The sequence below is a fragment of the Nuphar pumila genome, chromosome 8, assembly GCF_984573655.1.
Source record: "Nuphar pumila chromosome 8, dmNupPumi1.hap1.1, whole genome shotgun sequence".
In the NCBI taxonomy this organism is placed as follows: domain Eukaryota; kingdom Viridiplantae; phylum Streptophyta; class Magnoliopsida; order Nymphaeales; family Nymphaeaceae; genus Nuphar; species Nuphar pumila.
The window spans coordinates 122,275,248-122,300,501 of record NC_143256.1 but is presented as its reverse complement, the minus strand read 5'-3'; the positions used below and the strand labels follow the sequence as shown (position 1 = coordinate 122,300,501).

Below are 25,254 nucleotides of genomic sequence, written 5' to 3'. Positions count from 1 at the left end.
TTTCTTGTTTCTTCCATATCTCTTCTATATCTATTTCTTTCTTCCTATCCTCTATTATTGTATCCTCTAGTTTCTTCTTTCTTTATCATTTTCCTTTATTTTTCTTATTTCTTCCATAATCTTTCCTCTATTCAAGATCGTCTATTTCTGGTTGTTTTCTTATTTTTTTTGCTTATCATGTGATACTGTTATTGTGTCTCAATCGTTCCACTTGTTGGGGTTCGTTGTTAAACATAGATATCTGGTTCCTCTTTTGTCTAGTCAAACCGGACCGGTGCAGTGGTCAGATCAATACTGTTGTTGTTCCTTCATATTGCGTCACCTCTAATCTGCAAAAAAAAAAGGGATCCATTCCAAGGCCATTGTCAACATTCTTATGATCATCTTGACGTCACCATCTTGCTGTTGCAGATTTTCTTTGTGGCCGACATCCCCATAGTGTTTTTGAATACAACAAAAAAAAAGGAATGTTACCTTGTGTTTATTTCTTCTCCCTACCTGGTCGCATTTATTTCTTTTCTTGCTTTGACTTGAGTTCTTGATTTTATTTGTTTTGCTTCTTTGTCATGGCTTCTTTGATTTCCAATACTCCCATCAATTCCTCCTTAAGTGATGCAGAGCAGGACTGGGTCCAGCTTACACCAAATGACCCAAGCAAGGGACCGGGTCTGCACATGGGGATTGACAATCGGATCTAGGTGGTGGATCCGATCCAGATGGTGGTACCAAGGCACCAGAATGGAGAACTCCTTACGAGCATGAGGAACGCAGGCCCAGGCGACCCAGATCCAGCAGCAACGGATGTTGTCTCGGGTCCGGGACCAGACCCGGATCCAGCAAGGGCCTTTAAAAACCCCTCTAGGGTTGCGTGCGAACGGAGCAGACGATATTGAAAATGCAGCAGCCTTTTTTTTTTGTCTTTTTTGAGCAGTTTTCCTTTTGTCTTTTCTTCTGTCAGTGTTTTCTTCATTTGATTTTCAGATTCTAGTACTGTCCTTACTCACTTTCTACCCATTAATATTCAGTTTATTGTTTATTTGAGAGTTCATTGAAAAGGCACAAACTATACAACTGTGGGAGACGAGTTCTTCCATTCAGCACCCAAGAACCGCAGCAGTCGATCCTCCCTCCTGCATCATTAAGCCATTACACTAACTTTGTTACGTGGAAGAAAGAGATTATTCCGTTCATCAGCAACAATGGTTTGATGGGGCATCTCAATGGATCTCTGCATGTGCTTGCGGAGTACCTGTTGTGCTTTGAAAAGAAGGATGATCAGCAAACTCAGGATACTATGGTTCCTAATCCTGATTATGGTGCATGATCCAGAAACGGTCAAGTTGTGGTTGCCTACATTACGACTACTCTTTCCCGCGAAGTTTTGTGCATATCCCTACTGGTGTGTGCGATCCTGAACTTTGAGAAATTCTTTATCATTGGTTTGAGCAAATATCAACACCCATGAAAGGAGAATTTGGGACCCTAATATATTATGCAATCATAGTGCTATGCCATTGCTACAATCCTGTTCAACATGAAAAGATGAAGCACGTTGAATTGGATCAACATTTTGTTCTAGAAAGAGTTGAAGACAAAGAGGTTAAACCTTTATTCATTTCTGGGGAGCATCAAGTTGCAGATCTTTTTACCAAGTCATTAACTTTGTCTCGCCATTGGATGCTTAAAAACAAACTATCCATGATCTTTTTACCAAGTCATTACCAAGTCATTATCTTATGTTTGTATTATGACCGTGTTATTAGGGAAAGTTTGGTCAATTATAGTGTTACCGAAAGCGCCATAGGGAGTGGGGAAGCACACTTCCCCGAAGCGCGAAACATCGCATTTCCGAAACGTGCTGGGAAGCGCACAACAAAAATGGGAAGCTTGCTTCCTCCTTTTTTCATGTTTTTTGTATTTTTATTTTATTTTTATTTTTTTTTCTCTTTTCTCGCTTCCCCCTCTCTTCCGAGACGATTCCTGGTTCGCTTCTAAGTCATTCCATGCTTCCCGCTTTCGAAAATTTTGAAAGTGCCTCGCTTCTTGAATCGCTTCCTGCTCCTGCTTCCTCGAGTGATAACTCTGGTCAATTATCTTATCAAGGTCATTGTTGAGATTGTTATTTGTTGTAAGGGATATTTTTGTACCCTTAATATATTTCAATATAAAGTTCTTTAGGGTGTCTCCTCACAGTAGTCAAGAGGATCAACCCATTGCTGCACCTCTCTTTCTCTCTTCACATTATTGCAGGGCATGTGCCCCAAGACAGCAACTCCAGCAAATCTTACAGAGACAACTAAGAGCAGACAATTTTATGACAAATGCAGGGGTGCATGAAGGCATGCACACCCTGATTGGAAATATAAGACAGTTGGTGATTCTTGCTTGAAGGAAAGTTCATAAGAAAAAGAAGAATCCAAAGTCCAACATCACACTAAAAGCTGCTAGGATCATAAAAGAAAAACATATGTATAATGGTTCAAACTCAAGTCTCAATAATCCACATGGATTTAACATCAAGACTGGATGCAAGAAAGAATAAATTATGCTTTATACTTTTCATTTGGCGAAGTTTTGCTAGGAGCATACACACACAAATATATATATATATATATATAGAGAGAGAGAGAGAGAGAGAGATTGGTGGATATCAACAATTAACAAATTTTTTTTTACCAGTAACAAATTCTGAAAAGCCATGGTAGATCTTTAAATCAATAATCGAGAAGGGAATTTTAGTAAATTTATAGAGAATATACATTACGCAAAATACATGTAAAAATGTGCCTTTATAAAATCATTTAATTACAGTGGTAAGAATTAATACATAGAGCCACCATTGTAGCTGATAACTGTTGTGGGTGAAAAATGAAGTGAAATTTATGTCCACTAAAGACTCTGGTCATCTATCTCAGTTAGACACACAATTATGGGACACAATATAGATACACTTGTTATAACATAGGAGCCATATAAACTAGGGCAGAGGGATGACCACACACATGCAGATACGTTACATATGTATCATGACTGTGTATGTCTAATATTCACTATCTAAAGGTTTAAATTCTATTACTCAAACACTGTCCTCTTCCAAGACCTTTACTTTCAAATCACGTAGAATTTAACTTATTGGTGGCAAAATGTTCTCTTTCCCAGATGGTATGGCTTTTGACCTAGGCATCAAATCTGGAGCAAAATCTTCTGCATGGCTTTTTAATTGTTTTCGTTCTAGAAACTTCTGATAAATGTAACCTTCATAAACAGATAAGCGTGCTGATATAACACTGTTCTCGACTATCATATGATGAAAGTTAAAACGTATCTCTTCACAGACTCTATCTCCCTCCAAACTGTGTGGATTGAATAGGTCTCCCTCTAAGATCTCTGTCTCTTCATTAAACAAAAGAAGCACGATAATAAGACCTTTCAACACTTTTAGCTCTTCCATAGCCACTTGACATGCTTATCTCATGAAAATCTTCTAACCGGGATAAGAAACTAAGAGTAATTGGTGCTTGTACCTTAAACAATTTCATTTAAGATGGTTTTGTGTGTTGATTCAAAATTTCAAATACATACATTGCTTGAGCAGAAACATCTTGTGAAATAAGATTTTCTGCACCAACAATCATATAACATAATTTTTTTCTCTTTATCATCCTTCAAGACAAAATTTATGTTCTTTGAACAATTCTTTAAAGTTAATCAAGATCTATGGTTAGTCCGAACAACCAAAGCTTTACATTTTTCATAAAGAAAATGAAAAATTATAGAGAAGCATGGCCATTCAAACAACTTTGAAGCATGACCGTAATAGAAAAGCCTGACCATTATAGAAAAGCATGGTGTATATATATATATATATATATATATATGAATGCTAAACCAAAATGGCAAAAATCTATACAGGAAAATTAAGGCATGCTTATTTTGCCAAGTTTATGTTTGTTATCTTACCTCTGGTATTGTTTAGTGCCTGAAAAATGATAACAGCCTCACGGTAAAATCATGATAATTATCATATGATGTAAGACAGGTTGAAGACACTGTGGATGGGCTAGCCAGAATAAGTCGCTTAAAACACAATAAATTCAAAATTTGCAGATTCTATTCCCTACAACAAATTTGTGAATTTCACCAATCTGCACACAGACAATGTGAATAAACAAAGGCCGTGGTGATGGTGGAAAATCTTTAAAGTGGACCCCCCCTCCCTGCCAAAAAAAAAAAGCACGAGTTTCATTCACAGGGAAATCAAGCTTGATGCTGCCAAATATTGAATTACTTGCCAAGGATATCAAACGATTGTTAGTTTCCCCGAGTCGGATCCAGAAATGCTCGTGCAACATTTTAAAGGTTCAGAGTTACATCCAGAAATACTCATCTAAATATCATTTTTAAGGCTTGCGGCCCACCTCTGTTCACTAGCAAATCGGGGAAAAATCCACCCTGAACTTACAGCCGAATTAGATTACATATGTGTTACCAATCACTACATTTGGGGTGTGAGATTCTTACAGGTATTAAGCTGTATGTTCAGATTCAAATTTCAATACTGCCTTCTTTCTTTTGGAACATCCTGTAATATATATGTTCATAAGCATCTTGGTCGTGACACTTTTGAAAAGAAAAGTCCATGTAAGACAATTTTCTGGACAGTGCCAAAGAGTGTATATGAAAAATACTACTGGTTTAGATGTGCCCTGCAATGAGCTTATTTCAAGTTAAATTTCAGAAAAAGCAACAAAAGCATACATGGGTACTGGTCCAGGCATGAAGAGCTAATGTTTGAAATAGTACAGCATTTTAGGTGTATGGATTCTTGAAATGCTATCTCAACTCATTATTAAATAAAAGCACATGTTAAATTTCCTCCCATTTCCGCAGAAACTAAATAAAATCAACATCTGCAGAATCTCATTCAAAATGTGTAAATAGCTACATAGCACAGCGAACAAATCAAGCTAATAATTTTTTTTTATCTTCCACTTTCAGAAATGCACACCAAAAAACAGTAGCAGAAATCATGAAATACCATCAATTAAACTATATACACACCTGTTTTCCAGGATTGGCAGGAATGTTTGTGCGAAGATCTTGGTCGCCATGACTGCCACCACGAGATTCTGTTCAAATGAAAGTCAAGAACCAAACAGAGAAAAGAAAGGGAAGGCTGACTAAGAGAAAACAAACTGACCACTTAATTCCCTATCTGGAAACCGATTGGAGTTGTTCTCCTCTTTATAGATCACTCCCTTTGGCTCTTTCACATCCGCAACCCCTTCCTGGTAATACCAAAAGGTCTGTATCAACACAAGATTGGAAAAAATGAGAAAAGAATGATTGCACCAACAATTCTATACAGGAAAGAAAATCAAACAAAGATGGCTTGATTTACCTGTTGGATTGCATTCAGTCTCTGTGAATCGGTCGTGAATCTCTGTACCAATCAAATCCCGTAAAACGAACATGAATAGAAATCATCCATTACATTCTCAAATTCAAATAACAAAACAAACCAACGAAAGATTGAAGCCTTTTGACACTTACAATATTGTTGAACTCTTCAACAAAATCCTTGCGCACTACAAACGGATACAAGAGACATAGTTAAGAGGATACCAACATGCTACAATAAGCTATCTCATTTTTCTTTTCTTTCTTCCCCTTCTCTCATCCATTCTCATGAAAAAAAACAAATGGGAACCTCAAGAAACGCATTCAAAATCATGTAACAAAGAAAACAAGAAAAGGATTTTCCAGATTTACCCGTCAAATTTGAGAAGTGATTGATTCTGTGAGATAAGAAGAATATGGGCGACAAAACAGAGACGGATAGTAATAAGACGATGATCACCCTTGGTCCCTTAAACCCCTGCTTTTTATGCATCTCTCTCTCTCTCTAGTGAGAGAAACCCATCATCCAAGAGACCAGAAAGAAACCAAATCTCTCTCTCGAATCTCTAGAGAGAGAAACCCATCAACCGGGGAACCAAGAGAGATAAATGGAACAGAAAGATGGGTTCGGGAAGAAGCAAAAAATATCAAAAGGAGATTTGATCGGGTGCTTTTCATGGGTTGCACGTACTAGCGAAAATGGGGAGCCTTCGGTTTGATCATGGTGTTCACGTTCACAAAAGACGGCATCACAACGAGGATGCTGATGATGATGGTGATAGTCGGGGATGAAGGGATGCTAATGATGAGGATGATAGATTCCCTATGGCGGACCCCCAAGTCTGTGTACTTCGCATCAGGAGCAGCAACCAGACAACGGGAATTGCTGTGGGCACGTGCCAGAGGGAGGTGCTTCGCACGTGCTAAGAACGAATCCGATCCTGGATCCAAGCTAATGCACTGGATCCTTTATGGTATCATGGAGCTTGCTTGCATATTACGCCATGCCTGTGCGTCCATCTTGGAGATGGATCGTAGTGAATTTGGATCAGGGAGTGCAGTTGTAGGTGGTTGGATTCAGAAGTAAGCCTCCTATGGCCCATGTTAAGTATTGATGGCAACGGGGTCGGGTTTGATGAAAGTACAGCACCCTGATATTATTAGGACCTAAACTGGATCTAAACAATAGGTTTGTATGATGGATATTTCTGAGTTAAATCTTGACAATTTTTATATACTGAGTCTAGGCCCGGATACATAGGGCCACTAGAATACGAGAAGTATTGTATGAACTAGGCATGTTTGATATTTTTTCTGCAAATCTGATCATGCATATCAACAGATGTGTTCATGGTGAATTTGTTAGAAATCAACTTTTGAATGGTGTATTTTTTATGAAAAACATGATTTTTTATGCTTGAACATTTATGAAATTCTTAAATATTAATTTTCAAGCATTAAAGAATCTTGCTTATACATCATAATTAAATAATTAGATCACATTGTCATGGTCAAATTTAAGTGAAATTAACAAACATAACTATGAAAATCTCCATTAACATGGTTCTCAACACACGCCTGTAGGGATGACAATGGACCAGGGGCGGGGGACAAGGTCTCCACCCCTGCCCCGTTTCAAAATCCGAACCTCCACCCCCGCCTCCATCCCCACATGGGGATGGATTTTAACCTCCACCCCTGCCTCCATCCCCGTTTCATGTCCTCCATCCCCGGTCCAAATGGGGGCGAGGCAGGGCCCCGTTTCCCCTTAGTCTATAGTCATTCCTTAAAGGATTGGGGACAGGGCGGGGCTAGGCGGAGATTGGGACGGGGGACGGGGCGGGAAAAAGAGTAAGTCCATCCCCGCCTCCATCCCCGCCCGGGGATAGATTTTAACCTTCATCCCCGCCTCCATCTCCGTTTTATGCCCTTCATCCCCGGTCCAAACGGGGTGAGGCGGAGCCCCATTGTCCCCCGGTCCACTGCCATCCCTACACGCTCGACATAACAATGGGTGAAACATTGTCCACTGTTACTCCTGTCTCATATATGATTGGGCCTAATAGTAAACCCCCAAAAGGTTAGATTCATGATCAAATGTGTGCCCGATGTTAATTTGGGTGAAATTAGGGGTGGTCTTTGACTACCGCTAATGCTCTGGGCATAAAAATACCCTTTAGCGGTGGTCATGACTGTTATTAAAAGGTGTTTTTTTAACATCAACTGCTGATTGCACATGCTATCAGTGGTGAGTACGTGTTCAACATAAAAGTTGACAAATGTCGTTCACTGTTACTATTACGAGCTTACTTTTTTCAATAAATCAGTGTGGTGCGACGGTCTTTTCTTACCGTCATAAACTTTTCTATCACTCTGTCACAGGCATAGAATGCTTCACAAACCCACGATACGCCAAGCAGGCCAACTTGATGGCCAAAAGCTGCATACTAACACCTTTCCATGTGCTGAATCATTTTTATTGGCCATATGCACCAGCCCATGCGCATCTGCTTAGCAGAAGCTGATCAAACGCATTTTCAAATACACATTCTATGTAGTTCATGCCGCTTAGTGCATAGTCGCCCTATACCAACTATCACTTCTGAAAGAGGAACAAACTTTGCCTTAGTCTTGTGTGCCATGAAGCGTATTGCGGCTCTATGCGTACGACACAACAAAACCTCGCCACCGAAGGAACAAGTCCTTGCGACCCCCAGTTCAAAAATCAGTTGATGATTGAACACCATAGCAAAGAGCATCACCCAGACTCATTCGTCGATGCCTAGGCATTCACTTGCCTAGCCCCGAGTCACCATACTCGGTTGGAATCACCTAAGGTGATTTCTGAGAGAATTAGCCTTAACCTACACGCACTCTCGTGCGTCCAACTGCTACGCGTGGGACAATCTTGCAAGCCGAGAGGTCCTTGACCAAATCTCCAAAGGCAACATCCTCTGATTTGCTGACACTGCTTAACCGAATAATGGTCCACGTCTGTGCCACCACACAATGTTTCACTAACGACGATACTGATGCTTATTGCATGTCGTGCTACCACCGTACATCACCGATCAAGCGAACACATACCGTGGGTTCCTACACTCGATGCATTTTCCACTTGATAGAGCTCCACACTATACATGTCCTATTCCGAAAGATGGTCCTGTGACATTCTCCCCCACCCAAAACCATTGTCATCCTCGACAATACTGGTTCAGGTAAGAACACAGTCTTCATTGATATGCTAGTTTCTCTTTGTACTTATCTTTGATTTACTCTTTTTCTTCAACCTACTCAACTTATTCTGGATTACATTTACCATCGTCGTAACCTTTAACACGCCAAGTCCCATACCTTTAACGCATCACCGATCACTTAGACATCAATCTTCTGCTTTATCAACATCGAGCATTTTCTGTTCGTGAGGCCCCCAATGCAGTCTCATACACAAGTAGGTCATCCTCGCCCACACGACAAACTTGTCGTCTTCATGCATATGGCTGGGGTGCCTTTTAACCCCGGCAAGGAAAATTCCAAACCCTTTATGGTCCTCGCAGAGAAAGACAATCACCAATGCATGCCGCAAGGATATCAACTCCCTTATGCACCAACTTGCAGTTTTTCAACGTTCCAAACTAGTCCTCAAGTGGGGGATGCCTTCTTGCATATCACCCTAAAGTGGTCCTTCAAAGCGTCTTCTTGGGCACTCGTCCTCATATGGGCACTTTTGGCCCAACACTAGAGCTTCCCTTCCAAAGCCAACACGTTGTAACTCTCTCTCAGAGTCAGTAAAATATTTTTGCAGGAACCAACAAGCTACAAACAATAACTTTTTCTGCACACACAATTCATTGAGGATCTGCCAACTCAAAAGACGAAAATAATGAGCATTCTGCTCAACGTGGGCACTCCGCTAACCCATAATCTTGGGAGATAATATAAAAGTTTAGTTTAGTCTCCCATACCTAAAGGTGCAAATCCATCTAGTAGAATCCAACATCCATTCTCTGCATGCACAAGGCAAGCGTCAAGCTCCGCTTGTGAGCTTAACGCATAACTGGTAGAAATATTTGGCTTATCGACGTTCTCTTAACCAACTGAACAACAACCTTACACTTCTGCTTATCATCGACAAGATGTCCCATACCATCCTGGCAACATCCTGCTTCTTTGCTCGATCAACCACACTTCAGCTGCACAAAATTACATAATCAAGATAAACCATCACTGTCCTCTTCAGTGTCATACACAATGAAAAACAAGGTCTCCGTGAATCTTTATGCTCTGATGCCAATTTATCACGGGCTTAATTTTTCAATAAGCCAGTACAACGCGATAGTCCTTCCTTATCGCCGTAGGCCTTTCTATCACTCTATCACGGGTATAGAATGTTTCGCAAACCCACGATGCGCCAAGCTGCCCAAGTTGGCCAGCCTAACGACCAAAGGCTACGTACCAACACTTTTTCATGTGCTAAATCATTTTCATTAGCCCTACGTACCACCCCATGCGCAACTGCCTAGCGAAAGCTGATCAAGCACATTTCCAAATATATATTCCATGTAGTTCATACCGCTTAGTGTATATTCATCTCATACCAGCTATCACTTTTGAAAGATGAACAAACTTTGCCTTAGCCTTGTGTGCCATGAAGCGTATTGCGGCTTCATGCGCATGACACAACAAAACTTCACTACTGAAGGAACAAGACCTTGCGACCTCCAGTCTAAAGATCAATAGATGATTAAACACCATAGCGAAGAGCACCACCTAGACTCATTTGTCGACGTTTAAGCATTCACTTGCCTAGTCCCGAGTCACCATAATCGGTTAAAATCACCTAAGGTGATTCTTGGGAGAATTAGCCCTAACCCACACGCACCCCCGTGCATCCAACCGCTATGCGTGAAACAATCTTGCAAGTCGAGAGGTTCTTAACCAAATCTCCAAAGGCAACATCATCTGATCCGCTGGTACTGCTTAACCGAACAATGCTCCACGTCTGTGCCGCCACACAACGATGCACTAACGATGATATCGATGCCTATTGCATGTTGTGCTACCACTGCACGTTACAGATCAAGCGAACACATACCGCGCGTTCCTACACTCGATGCATTTTCCACTCGGTAAAGCTCCACACTTCACATGTCCTATTTTGAAAGATCGACCCAGGACAATTACTCTCCTCTGTTTTAAAACCTACTAACTTGATAATCAACTCAACAATGTTTGACTTGTGACTCGGTTGTTTAGTGATATGACTGAGTCATGATAACTTACATATAGTCAAAAGACTCTCTCTCTCCTTCCCCCTCTCCAATGACTACAAGCTACGGAGGCAGCAGAGGTGAGAGATGGGGGGGGGGGGGAGGGGGGAACTCGACAATGGGGTGGCAACATTGGCTGCAGAGAGCATAAGGAACAATGAATTCCTGCAATGATCACCATGGGTGATGCGCTAGCCGCTCTGAGTAGGTGCATGTGTAGGTGAAGTGAGGGCTTTGTGACCATCTAGTCTTGCGACCACTCGCTTTCCAAGGGTTCCCCCATGCCCATTGGCGACTACATGTGCCTCGCCAAGCTTTGCATGCCCAACGACGACTGCATGTGCCCTGCCCCTTTCTCTATCTCTGCCCTCTGTACTACCCTCCTTTGGATGCGTAAGGGGGATAAAGGACAAGATGATGCAAGAGGAGGGGGTGGTAGGGAGGCCGTTTAATGGAGAAAGAACGACAGGGAGGTGAAGGAAAGAGCGGTGGTAGGAGGAGAAAGGAGAAAGAAGGAGAGAACATGAATCAAACGATTCTGTTAGTTCATACCAACAAACATAATTTTCTAGTATACATATTATAAGTTAGAAACGTGTTTCTGGATTTTAAATTTTATTTGTTGATGTATTACACGTTCATTTATTTATTTTTGGCTAATAATGTAACACCCTAAAAATTTAACCCGAAAAGAATTCATTTTTTTTTTTTAAAATCAGTTAAAACAACCTTTTTCTTTGGGTTAAACATTCTAGGCAGGTTATATTATAAACAATTATTATAACTGCATTAAAATATGAATAATATTCACTATTAAAATTTAATTCAGTTCCATTAATTTAAAATTTATATCAGAGTATTTTCAATCCAAAATAACAATAAATGGCTTTCCAAAACTATCTCTAAGAAAGGAAAAGATTGTCCCTCGTCGTTGTCTGAGCATTCCTCACCCGCTCTGCAGCTATACATTATATTTAACTTAAAAACCCATAAAACGGGCCAGACTCGTGAAAGCCTGGTAAGGATTACCAATACAGGTAAACCAAAACCAATATACATAAGACATACTACAGTGTATTCAACTATCAAAATAGATAAACATCAAATTTAGGTATATATTTTATCACCATTGCATAACAAGAATATTATTATAAAATTATTAACAATCTTATGCATGATGTAACACCCCAAAATTTCCAACTTAGAATATATAAAAATTTAACCCAGATTTTTTTTAAAATAAAAAATAGATATAACACAACATATATAGTTTGGGTTTAAATGTTGGACAACCCTGGGTGGGTTATAGAAATGTATTAGTCGAATTGATTGGACCCAATTTTCATTAGAATAGAATCCATCCTTACTCATATAATAAAGAAACACATTTCTATTCCAAAAATCACATTATTTGTTCATAAATTAAAATACAAGTTTGCACAATGCATTAAAACATGTCAAATTAATTGAGACACAAAAAAATAGTCCTAGGATCGCCAAGACAAGTAAAAAAAATGGTTCTCGGCCTCGCCGCTATATTACACCATCGCACTGCTTTCTCAATCATCATTTGTACCCCATGAAACAGGATCAAACTCTTGCGAGCAGGTAAGAAAATTTACAATCATATAGATAATGAATAATACCAAAGCATCTATCAATAATATCAAATTATGCTATCATGGCTTCACAATTTGACAGTTTGCATAAGCATTATGCATACATAAAAAAAATAACTATCCACAGATATTGCAACATAGGATCAACTAGCAATGGATATCACAACGTGAAAATCAACTAGGATGGATATAACAACCATTGAGGTCAGATGGTTACCAGTGCTAGAATAACCTTGTTTCTCTTGATTACACCTTCGGGTATGCGAAGGGTGACTTCATCGTATCTGCTGAGAATACTACGATATTTATTATGCTATTTGATGTAATTATTGTAGTACCTAATAAATTAAATTTTTACCACAAGTGAGTGGTTCGTGATCGAGAGAATTTTCGTAAGGGTTAACTAGATTGCAATATATACTACTGTAGTAGATGAGGTGTACCACTTTTGGATAACCTTGACCTCCTTAACTTCGAGTGATATAAGGTCCAAGGATGCCATTGCTCTTGAATTTAAGTCGATATGACATGTAAATGAAACCTACATGCAATATCTTCATTCAAGGTTGTACCATTCCACCATCTTCAAGGTGGACCAACAATATGAATGAGTTATTGTGCAAGTCTTTTATTTCTTAAGGTGGTTAGTAGTTCATGCCCCTCGATTCATGAGGCAAATAGGCTTAGTGGTCCCAATACACCCTTTAGGGTAATATACATGTCATGACAGGCATGGTCAATTTACTAAGAATCCACACCTAGATCATGTATTTTTGATAAAAAAAATGATGTTTAAAGCCTAAAAATTTACAAAGATTTTAGACCGTTGATTTTTTTGAACTTTATAAAAACCCACCCATGTATTGGAATCAAATGCTTCAAGGAGCTAATCCCTATAAAATCAAAATCAAGTACATAGATCACATTTGTACGGTCAGAATTTAAAAATAAAATGAAAAACCCCAAAAACCTATTTAGCACTCAATTTAGTACCAAATGAGTTTAACACAGATGACATGGGTGGGTTTTTATAAAGTTCGAAAAATCAACGGTCCAAAATCTCTGTAAAGTTTTGAGGCTCCAAGTGTAGATTCTTAGTAAATCGACCATGCCCAATACATTCATAGGGGCCAAATCACATGAAAAGCATCAAAAAGCCCCAAAAACCCATTTAGCAGGCGGTTTAGCACCAAATGGGTTTAGCACAGACCCATTACTCTCTATATATAATAATGGGTACTAATAAAGGTACAAAACTAATGAGCTGAAAATCATAGGTGCAAGTTGTATCGATTCAATCTAACCGATTAAATGTGTTCAACATGGTTTGCTTGCTAAAGGTCGTCTTGAATTGTGCTTTTCTGATATAAAAATGTGATATTTTCAGTTATGAAACTTTGGTACATTGTGGGACGTTGATTTTTATACCTCTTTAAAAACCTAATGACTTGTCATGATCACATGATTCAAAACAGAAGCAAATCAAGTCATGGTGAACATAAGCTTTTTGCTTATGCCAACATGGTGGCCGTCTATTTGCATTTTGGATGAATGCCACATAGCATATAACTGTTCTGTTGACTTTTTAACTTTTCAAAATACAAAACGGACGGTCACGATGTTGGCATGAACAAAAAGGCTCATGTTCAGCGTGACCTGATCTGCTTCCTTCAAAACAAGTTTCCTACTAAACAAACCATTAAATCACATCTGTGACATTTAATATACAAAAAATTAGAAATCGTTGAAGTCATTAGTTTCTTACCTTCCTTAGTAGCCAATAATTACCCTATATATATATATATATATGAGAGAGAGAGTAACAGTGGGCGACATTTTTTCCATTGTTATGTTGGGTGCGCAAGTTAAGAAAAAAACCCTTTAACGGCGGTCTTGAGCATGCGTTAAGGAAAAAACACCCTTTAGGGCAGTTGCGAAAAAAAGCGTGTTTTTTTTTCTGCCCAGAGCATTAGCAGCCATCAAAACTGCCGGTAATTCACTTGGATTAACGTCGGGCACGCGTTCGTGTCCCAAGTTTTGGGGTCCATACGCCCAATCGGTTTTTAAAATACTGGGTTAGGATTTTAGACAACTGAGCTGGATAGAGCATTCAGTGTGATTCAAACCGGGGGGCATGTGTTTAATTCCACCAAGCACCAACAGAAGCACATGGACATGTGCAACCGGAGAGACAGAGAGAGAGTCTTTTTAAAAAGATAAAATTAAAGAACTTCTTTTACTTAAAAAATGAAAATGAAATAATAAATAAATAAGGAATTTCTTGAGACTAGATAAAGTTATTCTTTTCTTATTAAACCAAGCCATCAATTAGATGCAAAGAGTTTGTTCCTTCGTGGTTGTTTCGTATGTAACCCGTTTCTGGTGACTTCATACGCCCTAATATTCTTTTCTTGCTCAACTTAATCAGTAGATTCCTCTTGTTGTTGTTGCCTATATGTCGAGCCAAACTTTTGTACCCCTGGTCTTCTTTATCATAGGGTTTTACTAATAAAAATAAGAATAAAATCATGAACACCCATTTAACTTTTTATTTACGTTACTGCACTAACTATATTACCATTACCACCTAGATCTATTATCGTTTTTCGCGTGTCTCAGGTGAAATCATCATCTGTGACTTGGTGGAATTGACATTACGTGGGATTGAGTTGAGGACCCTTGAATCTTACTGGAAGCTAGAAGATAATAGGAACATGTGAGAGGGAAACTTGTCTATAGACACGGGATAGTCCTTGCTGCTTGTTGTTCCAAACCCTCTAGGCCCATTTAAATGGCGGAGAGCGCTGGACAGAGATAGAGATACACTGTCCTGTCTTGTACTGGTAGGGGATGTGATTAGGGATGGCAGTGGACCGGGGGAAAGCGGGGCCCCACCCCTCCTCTCCCCGTTTGGACCGGAGATGAAGGGTATGAAACGGGGATGGACCGTTCAGGGATGGAGGCGGGGATGGACATACCCTTTTTCCCGCCCAGCCCCATCCCCACCGCGATCCCTGCCTCATCCCTGTCCCGCCTCGTCCCCACCACTTTTCCCCACCTCATCCCCGCCCTGCCCCACCTCATTCCCGTTTGAACCGGGGATGGAGGACATGAAACGGGGATGAAGGCGGGGGTGGAGGTTAAAATCCATCCCCGCCAGGAATGGAGGTTCTAATCTTGAGGCGGGGGCAGGGGTGGAGACCTTGTCCCCCGCCCCCGCCCCACTGCCATCTAGGAAGCGCTGTTCTGCCTTGTCCACATGCCAACAGTTATTATTATTTTACTTTTTTCAAGTGTCAGCATCCGTGGGATGCTCATCCCCACATCCCACGTTTGTTTGTGTGGTGTACAGACGCGCATGGGGCCCACACACAAAGCATCCTGCGTTCTGCACGTCAAGCGCATGAAAAGATCAGGTGCAATATGATTGCATAGATATTTATGCATTAAGCATCTGATCACCCTTCATCTTGGGACCAGGGTGTCAGGTGTGGGACTCAAGACCTGATGGAGGGCGACGGAGTGCTTAATAAACAAAATTTTGTGCAATCATATTGCACGATCCGGACTCGTCAAGCTCCCCCTAGATACCATGACAATGCCATTTGAATGCAACCACCGGGCATAGCCCCGTAAGGGGCATCCTCTTGGCTAGATGGTCGAATGCAGGGGCAACGCATGCCATGTCTCACATGTTCAAAACTTCATGCATGCAGCTCCTAAGCACAAGTATAGTTGACCCAGGTCGTGGAAGGCGGGGGTTCTAGCATCGGAGTTTTATGCAGCTGCGCACACTATCATAAGCTCGTCAGGTTAACTCAGGCTCTGTTTGGGAGACGGAAGCTGAGTCTGAATATGTGAATTCAGAATAGGCTTGGGAAACCACGGATTTACCACTTCCCGCTTCTCTTGTCCGGGGGCATCGATCACTGATTTGACATTTCCACTGAAATACTGTTTGGGAAACAAGAAAAAACCTTTACCCAGTGAATAAATGCACTGCCAGAATAGGAATGACAATGGACCGGGGCAGGGGACAAGGTCTCCACCCCCGCCCTGTCTCAAAATCCAAACCTCCATTCCCGCACTAGGATGGATTTTAACCTCCACCCCTGCCTCCATCCCCGTTTCATGTCCATCCCCGATCCAAACGAGGATGAGGCAGGGCTCCATTTTCCCTTGGTCTATTGTCTTCCCTTAAAAGGATTGGGGATGGGATGAGGCAAGGCGGGGATCGGGACGGGGCAGGAGAAAGCGTAAGTCCATCCCCGCCTCCATCACCCACGGGGATGGATTTTAACCTTCATCCCCGCCTCCATCCCCATTTCATGCCCTTCATCCCTGGTCCAAACGGGGCAAGGCAGGGCGGGGCCCCACTTTCCCCGGGTCCTGACATCCCTATGCCAGAATGCTGCCGGAGCACCATCACAATGGATGCTGGCATGATATTTGGTAACATAACATGTGTTAAAACCATTAAAAAAATATGTTTTAATTATTTTTTATATTTATTAAAAAATAGCCGATTCAGTTACTATCGTATCCATTTTCTACCGATACCATACGTATCAGTCCATAGAGGCCGATACTGACAACATTGGTAATTACCTCCTCTCAATGGTGGTAATCGAATCATGGAGTTGGAGCCAGCAGCTCCCACTCTTCCTCTCTCTGGACCGATGTTCGACAGGGGCCTCAGCCATTGCTGTCAACCCGTAAAATATTTAAAGAAAAAAAATAACGGAGCATAGCACAAGGTATTATTGAGAAATGAAACGAAGAATTGATTATTGACATGGTACAAGTACAATCATGTCATATTCATATTGGAAACATAGGGAATTTGGCTATGCATTGCCATTCAGCATATTTATTGTCTGTACCAGCCAACAGAAATCTCATCTGCCCGGTTGCCCTACTCCAAATTCTCACTCACGATTTTTCTTAGCCATCCACGTTAAAGAGAATGGACGGCATCCAAAAGAAAAGTGGGACCCATCTGAGTGATGGGCATCCCATTCCCATTAGTGGTTTTGATGGCAGGGTACCCCTAATACCCTTGACCTGAGCTGGTCTTATTAATCATCTTCAGCATTCAAGCAAGAGATAAATGACAGATAGAGTCTCTGTCACACTGACACATCAATTTACACCCATGTCATGTCTCCTGGTATACTTTTTTCTAAAGAGAAACCACACACAAAAAACTTATTTTGTATCCATTTAAGCGTGTCCATGTGATTGATTAGAGTGGAGGCTTCAAAGAGTTCCTGTAAAACTGCCTGTCTAAGCGTAAAGTTATATACTTTTATAAAAATCACTTAGGGTATCTTTGATGCGCCATTCCTCCGTGAAAATCTCATTAGGAATGATAATTTTAAACAAATGTTGGATGAGTGTAGCTGAGATGCCGATGCTTAGATGGATGTGTGGAAATACAATAAAAGATAAAATTCGGAACGAGGAGATACGTAAGAAGGTAGGCGTTGCACCCATTGAAAATAAGATGAGAGAGAATCATTTACGGTGGTTTGGACATATTTGGCGAAGGCCTAATGATGCTCCAGTCAGAAGGATGAAGAAATGGGAAAATATATTAGTTAAAAGAAGTCGGGGTAGACCTAAGAAGACTTGGATGGAGATGATAGAAAAGGATATGAATGCTTTGAACCTCACCGAGGACATGTCATTGGATAGAAATGATTGAAGGAAAATGATTCATGTGGAAGACCCAAAATGAATTTCTTTGTTGGTTCATATCGCAGACCCCAATTCTTTTGGGATGAAGGCGTAGTTGTTGTTGTTGTTGTTGGATGTGACGGATAGCGTTTTGGGCGTCCGCCACATCTTTATCTTTATACACATGATCTTTTTGTTCCACCCTCCTCTTGTTGCAAAAGTAATAGGGACGAGGAGAACGAAGAGCTCAATTTGACTCTCAAGCGAGGTTGCCGTCGGTGCTTTCTGAAGCTATGACTCTGAAGCTCTTCAAGAATTCTCTCGACTTGATCGTTGCCGAGGCAAAGGGGTTGATGGAGATCCACCTCGAGCGGTTGCAGGTGAGCGACCGAGGGTTGAAGGCAGTCGTTGAATTAGAGGAGCTCGAGGTTCTGAACCTGGTGAAGACGCTGGAGTGCACGAACGCTGGTCTCATCGCCATCGCCAACCATTGCAAGTTCCTCCGAAAGCTCCACATCGATGGGTGGAAGACAAATCGGATTGGGGATGAAGGGTTGATGGCTGTCGCTCGGAAATGCCCGATCTTGCAGGAGCTCGTTCTCATAGGGGTGAATCTGACTTCTTTGAGTTTGGGGATGCTGGGGAGCAATTGCTTGAATCTGGAAAGATTGACTTTGTGCGGGAGTGATACTGTCGGAGATCCGGAGCTCTGCTGCATCGTGGCTGTCTTTGAAAAAGTTGTAAGGGATGCCCTGTTACGGACCAGGGGATCGTGGTGCTCACCAACAAATATCCAAATTTGGTGAAGGTGAAGAAGTGCAGGATGGTTACGGTTGAAGGGGATCCCAATCTCCGAGCTGTTGTTGTTGGGTCTTCCTTATGGGCAGCCTGCGCACAAACAAAAAAAATATACAACAGAAATTGTATTTCTGTAAAAATAGAAAAACAAGGGGGCCGGAGTACCTGATGCCGCCATTGTATAACTGTTGTAGGTGGAAGTCGATTGGAGCAGGGGAAAACCAGAATGGTGGTAGCTGGAGTAGAGAATGCAGTTTCTCTTCAGTCGGACTGCGGCCATCCACAAGCGCAGGTTGCCGGATGCTATCGGTGAGTAGGACCGATTCTCACAATCGAATGGAAATACTCCGAATGGAGAGGTAAGATTCTAAACCCTCTCTTGTATTTCCCTGTATGTGAAAAACTAATTTTCACTGCATTTCACTCTGTATCAGGTTGCTTATGAAACCCCCTTTTTATATGGCACGGTTTACATAACCGTTTCCCCTTTATCCCATGTTGGTTTATCGGAAGCGATCATTCCAGATGTGGGGATGAATCCACATCGTGGATAACCATCCAACATTCTCTCACTTGATCAGACGATAAACCTAGAAAACCTTATGGGAATAACTTGATGAATAAAATGGCCTTTTTATTCTATTCTATAGGTCCTTAGTTGAATCTCTAATCCTTATGAGATTAACAACAAAAATAATGAGAACCATGAATTGAAAGTGATCACTTTATTTATATGCATATGTCAAAAGAGTTTAACAAGCCCATCCTCATTACATGTTTAGAATATAATCCCGGTGCTAGCTTTTTAGTAAAAGGATCAGTGATCATTTCTTTGGTACTAATATTAACAATATGCACTAACTAATTCTTCGTCCTTTCTTTAACAACAAAATACTTCAATTCCATATGCTTACATGACGCAGTACTTTTGTTGTTGTTCAAAAAGGATACCGCAGCTTCATTATCACAATAGACCTTTAGTGGCTTCCCAATGAAAATAACCACCTTTAACTGTGATATGAAGTTCTTTAACCATATAGCCTGTGAGGTAGTCTCGTATAATGCTATGAATTCTGCCTTAATGGTGTGGGCAACAGTGGTCGTCAGCTTCCCACTCCTCCAAGAGATCGCACCCCTAGCAAGTAAGAAAACGTACTCAGTAGTAGACTTTCTACTATCAAGGCATCCTCCTAAGTCCGCATCTGAGTAGCTAATGACCTCGAGGTGATCAACTTTATGATGTCAATATATAGTCTTTTGTCCCTTGCAAGTACCGCAAGACTTTCTTGGCAGCCTTTCAATAGGGTAAACCTGAGTTAGACTGAAATCTACCAAGCACCCCTACTGCAAAAGAAATATCTGATCGAGAACATGTTTGCGCGTACTGCAAGCTGCTAACAACTGATGCATATGGATAAACACTCATTTGTACTTTGTCAATATCGTCCGGTGAATAATCTTTTAGGCTCAACTTGTCACCTTTTGATATGGGTGTTGAACTAGGAGAACAATTCTCCATCCCATATCGCTTTAATACCTTATCTATATAGGATCTTTAGGAGAGACCTAGAAAAACTTTTTGCTCTATCTCGACGGATCTCAATGCCAAGAACATAAGCAGCCTCACACATATCTTTCATATAAAAATGTGATGCAAGAAACTATTTTGTCTCTAAAAGCAACTTTATATCGTTGGTTTCAAGTAAAATGTCATCCATATACAACATCAATATAATGAACTTACTCCCACTTTCCTTAAGGTATATACATTGATCAATAATGTTTTCTATAAACCCAAAAGTCATAATGACTTGAAAAAATTTGATATACCACTATCGGGAGGCCTGTTTAAGTCCATATATTTATTTGTTGAGCTTACAAACCAGACAATCATTTACAGAGAAACCAAGAGGTTTATCCATATATACCTCTTCATTCAGATCCTCGTTGAGAAATGCTGTTTTCATATTCATTTGGTGTAGCTCCAAGTCATAATGAGCTACAAGGACCAAAATTATCCTCATTGACTCTTTAGTTGAGACAGAAGAAAACGTCTCATTGTAGTCAATGCCCTCCATCTGGGTGAATCCTTTAGCAACCAATCTTGCTTTATGTCTCTCTATGTTACCTTTGAAATCCTTCTTGGTCTTAAAGACCCATTTATACCCTACGGGCTTTACTCCCTTAGGTAACTCGACAAGATCCCCCACTTGATTTTTAGTCATAGAGTCTAACTCTTATTTCATGACTATTGTTTGCTTTTTACAACTTTCATAAAAGTCAACGGGTCATCATCCATATCTATGAAATCACCAGACTCCTGAAGGTACACTACATAATCAGGATGTATGACAGATCTCCTAATTCTTGTGGATCTCCATACATGTCATTATTCAGGTTCAGATTGAACCTAATCATCCTGTTCGTGCTCTTCTGCATTATCCACAATAGGTTCACTTTGGATTTGTGCATCAACAACTGAATGATCAACCACATCATCATTAGGAATAATAATGCAATATCTTTCGATGTTTTTCTTAACAGGTGATGAAACTGAATCCTGTACTTCCTCAAAACCAAGGTTTTGAAGTGCACTTAATCCTACTGAACCATCTTCTAAAAATTTTGCCTTATCCGTTCCAACAATCTGTGGTGAGTGAGATGGGCAATAAAACCTATACCCTTTTGATCTTTCTAGATAACCAATGAAATTTCTACTGGTTGTTCTTGAACCAAAGGCTTTAATGTGGGGGTTATACAACTTAGCATCTGCAGGACATCCCCATATGTGCATATAAGACAAAGATAGTTTCCTACCTGTCCACAACTCATAAGGAGTTTTAGGCACAGATTTTGTAGGTACCTTATTTAAAATATGCACAGTCGTCCTTAAGGCTTCACCCCACAACTTAATGAAAAATATTGAATAATTCAACATAGCTTTGACCATTTCTTTAAGCATTCAATTTCTCCTTTTCAGTTACACCATTCTAATAGGCACTACCAGGCATGGTATATTGAGGCACAATGCCTTCCTCTTTGAGAAATCACGCTAATGGTCATTCCCTTTGCCCCATCTCAGTAAACCTACCATAATATTCACCACCTCTATCAGACCTGACTATTTTAATAACTTTATCAGTTTATTTCTCTACTTCTTTCTTAAATTCTTTAAACATCTGAAAAATATCAAAAATTTCAAAGATCAAGTAGAAATACATATACCGAGAAGTCATCAATAAAGGTGAAAACATATTTTTCGCCTGTATAACAAGGGGTAAAAGGTCCACATACATCTGTGTGAACTATCCCTAATATCTCACTAATGTATTTGACACCCTCTTTATATGTGTTTGTATGCTTAGCCTTTATGCAATCAACACATGGATCATTGTCGGTAAAATCTAGAGATTTCAAGATCCCTTTATTTACGAGTCTTTTTATTTTCTTTTCAGAGATATGACCCAACCTTCGATGCCAAAACATCTAAGATCTATCATTTATCAAGCTATGTTTATTTCCAACAAATGCGTATTCAGAAGTCAGAGACTCCTGAGTTTGGATCTTTACGTCCAATCTATACAAACCATCATAAACTGATGCAGAATCAATTTCAATTGAATTTCTATAAATGAACAATTTAGAATTTTCAAACTTAAAACAATATCCAGATTTATCCAATTTCGAAATTGAAATTAAGTTTCTATTATATGATGAAATATAAAAGATATCAGTAATCCTGCAGGTTCCAACACCCTTCACATGTAAACACATCTTGTTTCCCGAATAGATGCTCTTCTCATGCATTGTTGGTTTCCTTCTTCTCAGGAACAACTGTAGACAGTTGAAAATATGAATAGTAGCACCAGAATCAATCAAACAACTATTTTAAAAAATTTGTAATAAATTACATTCATGAGAAACAAATGACAAATTACCTCTCTTTTTTTCCAACCACCTTTTGTACTTTATGCAATCTATCTTCCTGTGTCACTTCTTTTTGCAAAAGAAGCACTTTATGAGATCAGAGTTGGATTGCTTGCCTTGGGATGTCTTATCCCCTCTTAGCTTCTTTTTAACATTTCTCTTAAATGCATTCTTCCTTGGTCCTACCTTGGATGCATGAGAAGCCATATGTGCACTCTACACTTTCTCTCCTTTCAACTTCTTTTCTTCTTAAACACACTTGGACATAAGTTCATTGAACGCTCGTTCATCATTATTTGTGTTGTAAGATATTTTGAAAGGTCCGTACTTCAAGGGTAAGGACGCTAGAACTAAATGCACTAGAAAAGAATCAGAGATGGTGAGCTTCATGTCATTTAGTTGAGACGCTATGTTTCTCATTTCCAAAATGTGCTGGTGAATGTTTTCCCCTCCAGTATATTTCATAGATATGAGTTTAGACATCAGGGTACTGGCTCTGACCTTATTTGAACTCACAAATTGTGCTTCAATAACACTTAAAAACTCTCTAACTGTCCTGCATTATGGTATGACACTACGAATATTCTTAGCCACTTTAGATTGTAAAAGCAACATGTTAAGTCTATTCGAGCACCCCCACTTCTCAAAAGCAGTTTTTTGATCAATAGTGCTTTGATAAGTTAGAGCAAGAGGTTCTTATATCCTTAGGGCAAGATCCAGATCCATATACCTTAATGTAAAAAGTACAATCACTTTTCAATCACTAAAATTTGATTCATCTAGAAAAAGTATACAACTAGAGCCATCTAAAATAATAGGACTAGAATCTGCAAGACAAAAGACATGTATCAAGAAGCATTCGTATGAAACTAAAACTTTAATGAAAAAAGCAAAAGAATAAAGGTCCTTAATATGCTTATTTCCAGGCGAGCGAAGAGTGTCATCGGAGTGCTACTTTGGTAAGAGCTCCGACACACGAAACCACTTCGCCTACCAACCATATTCGGTAAAACTAAAGTTCTTGTGAAGTTAAATTCGGTAAAACTAAAATATTGTCCCCGTTTCCAAACTTATTGATGATAATAATGCTTCAGTTGAATTCACTCCCTTGTCTGTGCAGGTCAAGGACCTACGCACAAGAGAAACATTCACTGAAGGAAAGAGACGAGACAATATGTATGTCTTTGAAGAAGCTCCATGTCATGTTGTTCGCCCTGTTCATCTGAATTCGAAGCCTTCATTAGAGTCATGTTCATCCTCTTATGCTAATGTTTTTAGTATTTCTGAATGTAATAAGCCATTTTTGTGGCATAGTCGATTAGGACATTGTGGGAGTCATTTTATTGAAAAACTTGTCTCTAATAATCTCATTCCAAAAGAAAGTCTCAATGGGAATGAGAGCAGTCATAAGTGTTCCAGTTGTCTTTCATGCAAGAGTCATGTATTGCCTTTCCATTCCATTAATAAGAGAGCTTCAAAACCTTTTGAGATAATTTGTTCTGATGTATGGGGACCCGCCCCGATTGCCTCTGGATTCGGGAGCAGATACTATCTAATCTTTGTCGATAACTATTCCCGATACACTTGGATATATTTCATAAAAAATAACTCAGAAGTCTTCTCTTTGTTTCAAAGTTTTCTCTCCTTGGTCAAAAATCAATTTTCTGAGTCCATTCAATTTTTCCAATGTGATGGAGGTGGGGAATTCTCATCCCGTAATTTTGTTTCCTTTCTCCGAAATAATGGAATAGGAAGAAGGGTGTCCTGCCCTCACACCCCTCAACAAAATGGGATTGCTGAACGAAAACATAGGCATATCGTTGAAAGTGCCATGAGCATGCTTCATGACAGTAATCTTCCCATCAAACTATGGACATAAGCTTTCTATTCTGCCGTACATGTGATAAATAGACTACCTATGGTTGTTCTGGAAAATAAGTCTCCTTATCACTGTCTTTTTTGGAGCTCATCCTAATTATCACGATCTGCGTGTTTTTTGATGTGTTTGTTATGTGCATATTGATCAGTCCCTGAGAAATAAGTTTCAGGACAAGGCCAAAAAGTGTAGGTTTGTGAGATATGCAAATGACTATAAAGGATATAAGTGTTATGAACCCATCAACAAACACACCAGAACCTCAAGAAATGTTGTCTTTGATGAACCAAATTTTGATCGCGAAGCTGACGCAATGAACATGTCAACTGAAGTTTACTATCCTTGGCTGAGTTTAGAACTTTTTGCTGGCCCCAATAAAGCGTGTTCCTCAGATTGCGTGCAACAAGAAGAAGAGATGCTTGAGAACACTGGGACGTTGGGATCACAGAATGCAGAGGAAGTATCAGGTAGATATAAAAGAATTGTCTATTCCAGACAGAGACCGATAGCATCAAGTCATTCAGATCATGTCTCAATCACCAATCCAACTCCTCATACTCTTGAGATCAGAAAATCAAACCGCATACGACATCCTATTGACAGGTGGGTTAGCTATAACAACTTTTCCTTGGATCTTCAACTCTTTTTAACTGCCCTCAATAAGGAAGATGAGCCCATTATGTAC

At 40.0% G+C, this 25,254-nt stretch overlaps 1 protein-coding gene and 1 pseudogene across 1 annotated transcript in view; one reads left to right on the top strand and one right to left on the bottom strand.

The window, feature by feature from the left end:
• LOC149830502 (putative galacturonosyltransferase 4) overlaps nt 1-15,352 on the bottom strand; it is a 29,076-nt gene extending 13,724 nt beyond the window's left edge. Inside the window, exons 1-5 of the mRNA XM_090015473.1 lie at nt 15,268-15,352; nt 5,554-5,588; nt 5,402-5,443; nt 5,201-5,288; nt 5,062-5,129 (exon numbers count right to left, since the gene is read on the bottom strand). Of these exons, the coding sequence (XP_089871599.1) occupies nt 5,062-5,129; nt 5,201-5,288; nt 5,402-5,443; nt 5,554-5,588; nt 15,268-15,352 (318 nt within the window). The remainder of the gene's footprint in view (nt 1-5,061; nt 5,130-5,200; nt 5,289-5,401; nt 5,444-5,553; nt 5,589-15,267) is intronic.
• Nucleotides 15,353-18,261: 2,909 nt separating this feature from the next.
• On the top strand, nt 18,262-19,320 carry LOC149830501 (putative F-box/LRR-repeat protein 8 pseudogene; annotated as a pseudogene).
• The last annotated feature ends 5,934 nt before the right edge of the window (nt 19,321-25,254 follow it).